This window comes from Hyla sarda, chromosome 7 (assembly GCF_029499605.1).
Source record: "Hyla sarda isolate aHylSar1 chromosome 7, aHylSar1.hap1, whole genome shotgun sequence".
NCBI classification, from domain to species: domain Eukaryota; kingdom Metazoa; phylum Chordata; class Amphibia; order Anura; family Hylidae; genus Hyla; species Hyla sarda.
The window spans coordinates 199,658,760-199,671,815 of record NC_079195.1 but is presented as its reverse complement, the minus strand read 5'-3'; the positions used below and the strand labels follow the sequence as shown (position 1 = coordinate 199,671,815).

Genomic DNA, 13,056 nt, shown 5'->3' with positions numbered 1-13,056 from the left:
GGCTCTGGCGTGGCTGAGTGTCGACTCCGAGAACGTCCTCTGGAGGAGCGACGTTTGTGCCCAGATGACAGGGGGGGGGGGACCCACGAGGGGAACGCTCACGTCTATCTGAAGACTCAATGGAAGAGTCAGACGAGGCACCCCTAGTACGCTTGTGAAAGCGTGAAGCATGTGGAGACGAGGAGCAGGCCCTCTCAGAGGCCCTGCGCAGGGAAGACCCCTTCAAGGCGGACACCACTTCCCGGGAGGCCTCAGCCACCGAACGGGAGACTTGGGTCAAGTCAGCCATATACTGGGTCAGGGAAGAAACCCAGGCTGGTGGAGAGGCTGAACCCACCGGAACCAAAAGGGCATCAGGGGGTCTGGGGGAGCAGTGGAGCAGGCAGGGCAAGTGGGCTCGGTAAAGCCAGGCATTTTGGTACTACAGTGCTTACAGACAAAATAAGTCACTGAGATTCCAGGTTCCTGTTTAGAGGGAGGAACAGCTCTGGGTACGGACATTATGAGAAAAAAGACAGGAACTTTCTCACCCTAGTCTGTGTCCCCTGGCAGCTGCAGTGAGGAGAACGGCTCAGGGCAGCTAGTGTGAGAAACCGGCCAGCCAATAGCCGAGAGGGGCGTGCCTAAAGCAGAGGCACTAAGTAACTGGCCCCCTTCTGACTGAAAATCCCTGTGGGCGGAGCTAAGGACAGGCCGAGAAGAAGCAGTAATGGCGCCCGGCCCGAACCAGCGCAGCGGCTGTCAGCCGCATATAAGGCGCTGGCGGAGAAAACGAAAGTAAGCCGGCGCGGAGAGCGCCCGGCCTGTACCAGCGCAGCGGCTGTCAGCCGCATATAAGGCGCTACGGTCTAACACAGAACCACACACACGCACTCCAGTGAAAAACATATGCCCCCTCAGATGCCACTGCTCCCCCAGAATATAGGTCCAGAATAAAAGTGCTCCCCCCATCCCCAGTAAGCCAGCCTTATAACCTTAAAAGGTGGGCCAAAACAGGGGTCTCCAGAAGTTGCAAGTCCGCACCTGAGGAGAAAAGGGGGGGAAGTACTTACCTCAATCAGAAGAACTTACCTAATGGAGTCTTCAGTGAAGTCTTCAGTCAGCTTAGTTCCCTGCATCACGCCTGGCTGCTATGCGAGAGCGAGGCGAGCAGGGAAGTAGGGGGACCCATGAGGTACCAACCCAGGCGCTGACCTTTGGTGAGGGGGGGTGAACAGCACATATACGCAATGTCTGTGCCCCCTTACTCACAATGGGGAAACAGGGAACCGGAGTCCCCACCTGAAAACAGAAAAGAAAAAGGAATAAAAAAAACTAACACGTCCCTATACTAGAAAAATAAAAAATCAGAAGACCTGGTCTGGAGAATTTCAGACCATGTCCACCTCCTTCAGACACTAAGCTTAAACTGATTAGCTCATGGCCCGAAGGCGGGTATATCCTGCTGGGAGGAGCCGACTTTTTTTTATTACCATAGTGTTACACCTCCTAGAGATAGCAGCATACACCCACGGTCTGTGTCCCCCAATGGAGCCGATAGAGAAATTAAATTTTTCATTTGCTCAGCCCACTGTTCCAAAGATCTGTCAAATGCCAGTGGGGTGTAAATACTCACTGCACCCCTTATTAAATTCTGTGAGGGGTGTAGTTTCCGAAATGGGGTCACATGTGGGGGGGGTCCACTGTTCTGGCACCACAAGGGGCTTTGTAAATGCACATGGCCCCTGACTACCATTCCAAACAAATTCACTCTTCAAAAGCTCAATGGCGCTCCTCCTATTCTGAGCATTGTAGTTCGACCGCAGGGCACTTGACGTCCACACATGGGGTATTTCCATACTCTGAAGAAATGGGGTTACAAATTTTGGGGGGTATTTTCTGCTATTAACACTTGCAAAAATGTGAAATTTGGGGGGAAACACACATTTTAGTGAATTTTTTTTTTTTTTACATATGCAAAAGTCGTGAAACCCCTGTGGGGTATTAAGGCTCACTTTATTCCTTGTTACGTTCCTCAAGGGGTTTAGTTTCCAAAATGGTATGCCATGTGTTTTTTTTTTTTGCTGTTCTGGTACCATAGGGACTTCCTAAATGCGACATGCCCCCCGACCAAAATTTGCTCTCAAAAAGCCAAATATGACTCCTTCTCTTCTGAGCATTATAGTTCGCCCGTAGTGCACTTCAGGTTAACTTATGGGGTACCTCCATACTCAGAAGAGATGGGGTTACAAATTTTGGTGGGTATTTTCTGCTGTTAACACTTGCAAAAATGTGAAATTTGGGGGGAAACACACATTTTAGTGAATTTTTTTTTTTTTACATATGCAAAAGTCGTGAAACCCCTGTGGAGTATTAAGGCTCACTTTATTCCTTGTTACGTTCCTCAAGGGGTCTAGTTTCCAAAATGGTATGCCATGTGTTTTTTTTTTTTTTGCTGTTCTGGCACCATAGGGGCTTCCTAAATGCGACATGCCCCCCGACCAAAATTTGCTCTCAAAAAGCCAAATATGACTCCTTCTCTTCTGAGCATTGTAGTTCGCCCATAGTGCACTTCAGGTCAACTTATGGGGTACCTCCATACTCAGAAGAGATGGGGTTACAAATTTTGCGGGGTATTTTCTGCTATTAACCCTTGCATAAATGTGAAATTTGGGGGAAAACACATTTTTCCTAAATGCAACATGCCCCCCAAAAAACATTTCAGAAAAACGTACTATCCAAAATCCCCTTGTCGCTCCTTCGCTTCTGAGCCCTCTACTGTGCCTGCCAAACACTTTACATAGACATATGAGGTATGTGCTACTCGAGAGAAATTGGGCTACAAACACAAGTATACATTTTCTCCTTTTATCCCTTGTAAATATTCAAAAATTGGGTCTACAAGAACATGCAGGTGTAAAAAATGAAGATTGTGAATTTTCTCCTTCACTTTGCTGCTATTCCTGTGAAACACCTAAAGGGTTAAAACGCTGACTGAATGTCATTTTGAATACTTTGGGGGGTGCAGTTTTGATAATGGGGTCTTTTATGTGATATTTCTAATATGAAGACCCTTAAAATCCACTTCACACCTGAAATGGTCCCTGAAAAATAGCGAGTTTGAAAATTTTGAGAAAAATTGGAAAATTGCTGCTGAACTTTGAAGCCCTCTGGTGTCTTCCAAAAGTAAAAACTTGTCAATTTGATGACGCAAACATAAAGTAGACATATTGTATATGTGATTAAAAAAAAAATGTATTTGGAATATCCATTTTCCTTACAAGCAGAGAGCTTCAAAGTTAGAAAAATGCAACATTTTAAATTTTTTCATCAAATTTGGGGATGTTTCACCAAGAAAGGATGCTAGTTACCACAAAATTTTACCACTGTGTTAAAGTAGAATATGTCACGAAAAAACAATCTCGGAATCGGAATGATAACTAAAAGCATTCCAGAGTTATTAATGTTTAAAGTGACAGTGGTCAGATGTTCAAAAAACGCTCTGGCCCTAAGGTGTAAAATGGCCTGGTCCTTAAGGGGTTAATTATATATATATATATATATATATATATATATATAGTACACATTGTGGTAAGATAATGGGGAAAGGAAATTACTTACATTTCTTCGCTGTCGCTCTCACTGTACACTAGGGGCGCCTTACAGAGGGTGCAGGTATTATTTAGTATCCTGGAGCAACCTCCACAGTATTTTCCTATACAGACAAAGAATATTTATAGAGCAGATAATAGGAGTCTATAAAAGTGCTCATGGGGGGGGGGGGGGGGGCTATGATGCTTTGCATTGCATGTTAGATTGCTATATGTGCTGAGAAGAGAGAAGACAGACAAGGAGAGGTTACCCATCAACAGGGCATGTGGCTAGAAAGAAACACACCAGGTTGTTTTTTTTTTTTGGGGGGGGGGGGGGTTGCCTATATCATGCTCACTCCCTAATACTAGTCATACAGCGGCATTTGTTTTATTCCAGCACAACTGCATCCATGCGTTCCATTACTGTAACTTGGTCATGTGATCACCAGTCTGACTCAGAAGCAGTTACTGTGCTTACGGTGAGTGACAGGATGTCAGACCTGGTTTCTTTCTTCCTGTGGACAACAGGATGACATAATCACCTACAAGATCGATCCTACAAGCTTCCCGACCCCTCTGCTATCTCTATGGGATCAGGATATATAATTCTTTTACGCCTCCCCTCCAGCTCTATCTGTATACTGCTACTATAACTGAGATCATTGTATATAGTAGTTATAAACCTCTCCTCCAGCTCATCTGTATACTGCTGCTGCTATCTCTATGGGATCAGGATATATAGTAATAATACAACTCCCCTCCAGCTTTATCTGTATACTGCTGCTATCTCTATGGGATAATGATATATAGTTATTATACACATCTCCTCCAGCTCTATCTGTATACTGCTTCTGCTAGCTCTATGGGATCAGTATATATAGTTGTTATACAGCTCCCTTGAGGTTGTGTTCGCACATTGCATTTCCTGCAGCTTTTTTTCTGTGATTTTCCCCAAATCGTGACAAAATATAAATATTGTACCACAACTGTGCAAAAAAAATTGTAAAAACAAGGAATTTTTACCAGGATTTTGAAAACCAGCTAATTTCTGCAAAAACAGCTAAAATGCAGTAAAAAAAAAAAAAAAAAGTGCAAACTGATGTGTGAAGTGATGGTGCTGGAGACCTGGGCGATCTCCAGCACCAGCAGATTGATGGGATAACTAGGTTCAGTGATCTAACGCCCCATACAAAGGAATCATGGGAAATGTAGGCTGCATTTCAGAACCCACCTCATTGTGCATTTGTAAACCAAAATGGAGCCGATCCCATGCTTGCCGCATCCGATAAAACCTCTACATTATTTTCTAATAATAGACTATGCTGCATTTATGAATGCTTCTTTAAAAGGGTACTCCACCCCTAGACATCTTAAAACCTTTCCAAAGTGTAGGGGATAAGATGTCTGATCGCGGCGGTCGCCATCTCTCTGATTCACCTGGCATTTGTTTAGAGTGTCGGGTGCAGCGCCGGAGGCTCGAGACGTCACGCCCGTGCCCCGCTTGTGATGTCATGGACACGTTCCTTCAATGCAAGTGGATGGGACGCCAACCCTCCTATAGACTTGCATTGAGGTGGCATGGCCATGACGTCACGAGCCTCCGCCTCGCACCGTCAGTCATCCGGCACAGAGCGAAGTTCGATCCATGTCTGGGGTGCCTCAGCCGAGATCTCCAGCGGCGGGACCCCCGCAATCAGACATCTTATCCCTTATCCTTTGGATAGGTGATAAGATGTCTAGGGGTGGAGTACCCCTTTAAGGAGGTCTCTTACCTTTGCATCCAAAGGTGCTACATTCGTAGTAGTCTTTAGAGTTTTTACTAGTAATCGCTTGGGCGCATCCTATACAATAATCTTCTTTGGCGACTAGAAATTTTGCTAACCAGCCAAATAAAAATGGGCACCTATAGGGAACAGAGAGGCAAGTCAGCTGGAGATAATCGGCACATGTACAGATATGAAGCAGAGGCCATGCTTGCCCTTACTTGGCAGCGAGTATTAGCAGGATGTTGTTGTGACCCTTGTCTGCTTTGTTGAACCGTATACTCTGATATAGCACCTTCTCCAGGTGAGTTCGCTTGGTCAGAAACTGGTTGTAGAGGAAACAGATCCGTTCCTTACAGGGAATGAAAGAAACGTTTATTATCAATACCATTTATCCTACAGATCCAGCCATTCCCATAAAACTAGAACAATAAATGTCCCTAGTCAGCAGAATAGATTGATATGCATCTGTCAGATGAGAGATGGAGCAATGTTCTGCAGACAGGGCTGGTGCAACGTTCTTCACCACCCTAGGCAAAAGCTAACTTTGCCACCCCCTTGACTCCGCCCATTGGCCTGCCCTTTGACACGCCCCACCTTACTACTGGAGTGACACACTGTAACAAACCTCCTCCTCATGCTGCTGGATGAGCGAGTGGCGAGCAGGTGTTTATTGTCTTACTTTCTTGTGGCAGGCAGAGTGGCACCCCATCAAGAGGGCGCTCTAGGTAGCTACCTTTTTGCCTATAGGCAGAGCCGGCCCTGTCTGCAGATCCCTAGAGAAGTCATCTAGAAACTTGCAGAATTTCTCATATGTATCCAAGACAGCGGGATATAGATCGGCTCACCTGCTCACGGGTCGGGTAGTAAGAGGCACATATATATCGTCTTAGCCTCTGCACATAAATCCCAATGACGGCTATTACAAGGGCAAGTCCGTGAATGAACCCTGTGGATATAGGAGGAGAGTGACAGGTTAGTGTCCAGGAGAGAACATTACAGATATAATAGAGGATAGAAGAGATTCTAAAACCAAATCTAAGAAAATATACATTGGGGGAAATTTATCAAAACCTGTCCAGAGGAAAAGTTGCTGAGTTGCCCATAGCAACCAATCAGATCGCTTCTTTCATTTTTGAAAAGGCCTCTGAGAAATGAAAGGAGCGATCTGATTGGTTGCTATGGGCAACCCAGCAACTTTTCCTCTGGACAGGTTTTGATAAATCTCCCTCATTGTCTCTATTTTGTAAATTGGGCTATTTCCTATTACGGTTCTGTATTTCTAACTTATGTCATGAAGAAGACGTGGAGGCTGAGGAACATCTTCTCCACTCGTCTCTTTACTATATTTATTCTTTCTTTATGCTACAACATCTAAGTTGTAAAAAAAACAAACAAACAACTTATGGTATAGATAGTAGGTACCACAACCTTACAACGTTATACAACTCTTGGTGATAAGAATTACATTTCAAGCACCACTTAGTATAAACACCATTCGAGTTAGGTTGAAACATAACTTTTACTGATATTAGTAGAAGGTAATAAAAAGGGGTACACACATAAATTGGGGGCATAAGGAAAAAAGGGGTACAGGTGAAGCCCTATTCTTAAAGTCCCTAATAAATTCTTACTATACGTGTGGAAATAGAAAGAGAAACAATAAATGGGGGGGGGGGGGGGGGGGGGTAATACAATACAATCTTAAAATTGTGGTAGGTCTCTTTTGCCTACGCCTGGCGGCGTCCTCGTGGCACATCCAGATCAGTGCGGGATATCATACCGCCAAAGGACAACTGTATCACCATCACCAGGTAGTTTTCCCTACCATATATATTTCAGAGCCCTAGACTAATATACATCTGCCTCCACTGGATGTGCCACATATTTAATTTTCTTATCTCATCCCGGCATATTGTCCAGGAATCTGTGATCAAATATGTGGATACTTGAATAATATATCTGTCAGCCTGTTGTGCAATATCTAATCTTGGTGCGGCTGTCATCTTATATATGCACAATACAGGCTACTATTTGTATAATACCCTCTGAAGCCATCAATTTCTGTAGTGGATGTGTATCATCATTGTATCTGTATTGCTGATTACGTAAATGTTGCCACATGTCTAAGACAGATCTCTGACTAAGACTGACACAGACTTCCTCTTTGAGATTCCTGCTTACTATTGTTACCCTTTATCATACTATCGGTTACTTTATTGTGTATGTTCTATTAGGTACACCTATTTATATCATGTGTTCTTTGTGGTTCTCTTATCCCTGATAAGTCCCCCCACTATTAAGGAGGGCGAAACGCGTAGCCAAAAGAGACCTACCACAATTTTAAGATTGTATTGTATTACCCCCCCCATTTATTGTTTCTCTTTCTATTTCCACACGTATAGTAAGAATTTATTAGGTACTTTAAGAATAGGGCTTCACCTGTACCCCTTTTTTCCATGTGCCCCCAATTTATGTGTGTACCCCTTTTTATTACCTTCTACTAATATCAGTAAAAGTTATGTTTTAACCTAACTCGAATGGTGTTTATACTAAGTGGTGCTTAACATCTAAGTTGTGTATAGGAACATACCGATAATACCATACTCCAGGAAGTCAGGTTTGCTAGGTATGACTTGGCATTTCTTGGTATAGTCGATAATGTTGGATTTTTTCAGAGCATCGAATGCAGAGACCAGGGTGACGTAAATCTCCTCGGCTTCTCCTGTCCCGTTTACGAGCAATGAAAGTACATTGGGTTCTAAGACAAGAAGGAGAAACATAATGGACTGTATTAGTGTGTATGTGGACACAGCACAACTGCTTATGTATATATATATATATATAACCCAGGCCAACATCTTGGTCTTTAAGGGTAAAGAAAGATCTGGAACACAATGTCTCTCACCACGAATGACAATTTTTTCTTTCATTAGATGGTCAACATAATCCAGCAGGCAGAAGAAGTAGTAATCCACAAAAATAATCAAGAGCGCAAGGAGGAGGCTCCTGACGACATTAAGGATTGCAAAGACGTAGCCTTTCTTTTCTTTTTTAGTCAGTGACAGTGAGGCTGGAGAAATAAGTGAGAAAAAGGGGTTATACAGATGTTCTGGATGTCACCTATAGGATGAAAAATGAGAACGTTCATTATTTCCTGAAAGTTTTTTTAACCCCTTAAGGACCACGGACGTATGAGTACGTCCCTGCGCCCTGGGTCTTAAGGACCAGGGACGTACTCATACGTCCCAGCGAATTTTGAATCCCGCCGCGCGCCGGGCAAGTTGCGAAACCGGACGCCAAGGGGGGTCCCGGGACCCCCACATGTCGACGATCGCCGCAGATCTTCCGCGAAATCGTGCGGGCGATCAGCGGTGATTCCGGTCATTCAGGTCAGTGATGACCCGATGACCTGGAAATAAATGGTGATCGGCGGTGTACAATACACCGCCAATCACCTACCGTTGCTGGGGAGCGGTGACAATACTGTCACCGCCCCAGCAACGCTGCTATTGGCCGGCGATCGTCCAGCCAATAGAAGAGCGGCAGGGGAGGGGTTAACGGCTCCTTCCCGCTGCTGTACCCGCTCTCTGCGTTCAGTCAGCGGGTGCAGCAGTGAGGAGAAGACCGTCAACCCCCCCTCGGAGCCGGAGCCCCTGAGGAGCCGTTACAATAGGGAGAGCAGTGTATAGGGACAGGTAGGACTAATAAAGTTAAAAAAGTTTAAAAAAAAAGTAAAAAAAGAAGAAAAAGAAAAAAGTACCCCCCCCCCCCCGACCCCCTAATAGGTCCCCAAGGGTCCTATTAGGGTCTGATCCCTGACCCCAGGTCCTATTAGGGGATCAGGGAGCTGCGTGCGGCACCCTTTTTTTTTTTCTGGCCGCAGTGTTTCCCCCCCCCCCCAATTATAACACACCGTTATATATAAAGTAGTACACCAAGCACCACATACACACTTCCCTGCCCCCCCCCCCCGCACACAACCCCCCCCCCCCCCCCCGCAGAAAAAAGGCGATGGCTCGCCGGGCATTTTCGGTAGCGGAGGCTTACGCTTTTTTAGCCTCCGACTCCGAATCTGCCAGTGAGGACGATGAAGATCCAACATTTTTGTGTTCTTCATCGTCCTCCTCATCATCTAGCAGTGATGATGAGTCCCCCGTATGGCGGCGGAGACGCCGCCAGGCGAGGCCACGCACCCCCCATGAGAGTGACCCAGTGGCCGACACTAGTACAAGTGGCAATGCCGCTCGTAATAGGAGTCCAGCCCCCCAGACAAGTGCCCCTTCCGATGACCCTGTCTGGAGCCTCCCAGAGGATTATCAGCCACGGATTCCTGAGTTTGTTGGCGACTCAGGAATCCGGATTGACACGGCTGGCTTCACTGATCTGGAGTTTTTAAAGTTTTTTTTCAGTGACAGGTGATCCCGCCTATGACCGGCTTTACAAAGTGAGGCCGGTCATCGATCACTTTGGGGCCAAATTTTTGGAGGCCTACGTACCGCTCAGGGACCTCTCGGTAGATGAGTCTCTAATCAGTTTTAAGGGGAGACTCATCTTCCGCCAGTATATTCCCTCGAAGCGGGCGCGGTATGGCGTGAAGCTCTATAAACTCTGTGAGAGTACCTCCGGGTACACTTGCAGGTTTAGAGTATATGAGGGACGAGATTCCCGTATTGAACCCCCAGATTGTTCCCCCACTCTGGGTGTTAGCGGGAAAATCGTTTGGGACCTTATGCACCCATTGCTGGATAAGGGTTACCACGTGTACGTGGACAACTTTTATACCAGCATCCCTCTCTTCACATCCCTTGCCGCCAGATCCACATCCGCTTGTGGGACCGTGCGGAAAAACCAGAGAGGCCTCCCTCTAAATTTGGTCAAGACGCCTATTCCCAAGGGTGAGTCCCGTGCCCTGACCCATGATAACCTGTTGTTGGTGAAGTATAAGGATAAGAGGGATGTCCTTAGGCTCACCACTATTCATGGGAATGGCAGCACCCCTGTCCCTGTGCGAGGTACCGTGGGACCGGTCCTCAAGCCCGATTGTATTCTGGACTACAATCGGTATATGGGGGGAGTTGATCTCTCAGATCAAGTCCTCAAGCCATACAACACCATGCGGAAAACACGGGCATGGTACAAAAAAGTTGCAGTCTACTTGGTACAGGTTGCCATGTACAACGCTTTTGTACTATCCCAGTACGCTGGCAACACAGGGACATTCCTCCAGTACCAAGAAGAAGTCCTAAGGTTCCTGATCTTTGGCGACCGGGAAAGATCAGGCCGGACTTCCCAAGGGTCTGGAGTTATAGGCGCCAGGATGGTCCCCGGCCAGCAATTTCCAGGTGTGATCCCCCCCACTGGAAAGAAGGGACGAACCCAGAAAAAATGCAGAGTGTGTTTCAGGAAGGGGATGCGCAAGGACAACACATATCAATGCGACACTTGCCCAGATAATCCGGGCCTCTGCATAGGCTGCTTCAGGGAGTATCACACTTCCATGGAGCACTAAATTTTCCCTTTTCATTTGAATTTTCCATAATTTGACCAATGTACCAAGTCCAGAGTACATTCCATAATGTAACCCCCATAAAATTACTAAATTGCCCCAAAAAACCTGAAAAAAACCCCAAAACCTGATAAGACCTCTGGGGGTGTTTTTTCAAAAATGGGTCATAGGTCACTGAGTCACTATCATCGGGGACTTTTTATGTTGCCTCAAATGCGCAGCGCTCTCTCTCCTGAGCGGGTGCGCATTTGAGGCAACAGGTTAGGGACGGCCACACACACCACATTCCCAGAATGATGACTCAGAGCATAGGGTTTGGGGTGGGCATATTTTTTTTTGTTTTGGCTATGCTCTGGGTCATAATTCTGGGAACATATGCTGTTTTATTATGTTTTATAATTTCGTGGCCCACTGTACCCCATATTACGGGCCTCTGTACCCCACCTGTCTACCCCAGTTACGGCCCATTGTTCCCCATAGTGTTCCCCTATCTTAGGGCTCAGTGCTCCCCCCATCAGCGCTCCTTGAGGGGGGGTCCCATATCCTGGCTCCATATCAAGCTAAAGGTCCCTGACTGCGCTCCCACTCAAGTAAGACCTGCTGTGCACCCCCCAAGCCTAAATCATCAAAAAATAAGGTATGTCCTTACTCCAAAGAAATGTATTTACAAATTGTGGGGTGTCTTTTCTGCTATTAACCCTTGTAAAAATGTAAAATTTGGGGGGAAACACACATTTTAGCGAATTTTTTTTTTTTTTTTTTTACATATGCAAAAGTGGTGAAACCCCTGTGGGGTATTAAGGCTTACTTTACCCCTTGTTACATTCCTCAAGGGGTCTAGTTTCCAAAATGGTATGACATGTGGGGGGTATTTTGCTGTCCTGGCATCATAGGGGCTTCCAAAATGCGACATGTCCCCCCCATTTCAGCAAAGTTTGCAAATGTGACTCCTTCTCTTCTGAGCATTGTAGTTCGCCCGTAGTGCCCTTGACGTCCACTTATGGGGTACCTACATACTCAGAAGAGATGGGGTTACAAATTTTGGGGGGTCTTTTCTACTATTAACCCTTGCAACAATGTGAAATTAGTGGGGAAACCCACATTTTAGTGAAAAAAAAGTCATTACATTTGCAAAAGTCATGAAATCCCTGTGGGGTATTAAGGTTCACTTTACCCCTTGTTACATTCCTCAAGGGGTTTAGTTTCCAAAATGGTATGACATGTGGGGGGTATTTTACTGTCCTGGCACCATAGGGGCTTCCTAAATGCGGCATGCCCCCAGAGCAAAATTTGCTTCCAAAAAGCCAAATGTGACTACTCCTCTTCTGAGACCTGTAGTGCGCCAGCAGAGCACTTTTCACCCCCATATGGGGTGTTTTCTGAATCGGGAGAAATTGGGCTTCAAATTTTGGGAGGGTATTTTCTGCTTTAACCCTTTGTAAAAATGTAAAATTTTTGGGAAACCAAGCATTTTTGGTCAAATTTTGTATTTTTTTTCTACATATGCAAAAGTTGTGAAACCCCTGTGGGGTATTAACGTTCACTTTACCCCTTGTTACGTTCCCCAAGGGGTCTAGTTTCCAAAATATAATGCCATGTGGTTATTTTTTTTTTGCTGTCCTGACACCATAGGGGCTTCCTAAATGCGGCATGCCCCCAGAGCAAAATTTGCTTCCAAAAAGCCAAATGTGACTACTCCTCTTCTGAGACCTGTAGTGCGCCAACAGAGCATTTTTCACCCCCACATGGGGTGTTTTCTGAATCGGGAGAAATTGTGCTTCAAATTTTGGGGGGTATTTTCTGCTTTAACCCTTTGTAAAAATGTAAAATTTTTGGGAAAACAAGCATTTTATATTAATTTTTTTTTTTTTTTTTTTACATTTGCAAAAGTCATGAAACACCTGTGGGGTATTAAGGCTCACTTTACCCCTTGTTACATTCCTCAAGGGGTTTAGTTTCCAAAATGGTATGACATGTGGGGGGTATTTTGCTGTCCTGGCACCATAGGGGCTTCCTAAATGCGTCATGCCCCCAGAGCAAAATTTGCTTCCAAAAAGCCAAATGTGACTACTCCTCTTCTGAGACCTGTAGTGCGCCAGCAGAGCACTTTTCACCCCCATATGGGATGTTTTCTGAATCGGGAGAAATTGGGCTTCAAATTTTGGGAGGGTATTTTCTGCTTTAACCCTTTGTAAAAATGTAAAATTTTTGG

General features: G+C 45.4%; 1 protein-coding gene across 6 annotated transcripts in view; it reads right to left on the bottom strand.

Moving 5' to 3' along the window:
* DCST2 (DC-STAMP domain containing 2) overlaps positions 1–13,056 on the bottom strand; it is a 74,357-nt gene that overhangs the window by 22,480 nt on the left and 38,821 nt on the right. For 5 of the 6 annotated variants that reach the window (XM_056532122.1, XM_056532119.1, XM_056532116.1 and 2 more), the window contains 6 exons: positions 8,244–8,408; positions 7,929–8,096; positions 6,184–6,284; positions 5,557–5,687; positions 5,345–5,475; positions 3,601–3,694 (listed from right to left, as the gene is read on the bottom strand). In XM_056532122.1, the coding sequence (XP_056388097.1) occupies positions 3,601–3,694; positions 5,345–5,475; positions 5,557–5,687; positions 6,184–6,284; positions 7,929–8,096; positions 8,244–8,408 (790 nt within the window). The remainder of the gene's footprint in view (positions 1–3,600; positions 3,695–5,344; positions 5,476–5,556; positions 5,688–6,183; positions 6,285–7,928; positions 8,097–8,243; positions 8,409–13,056) is intronic. The other variant, XM_056532118.1, reaches the window with a different exon arrangement.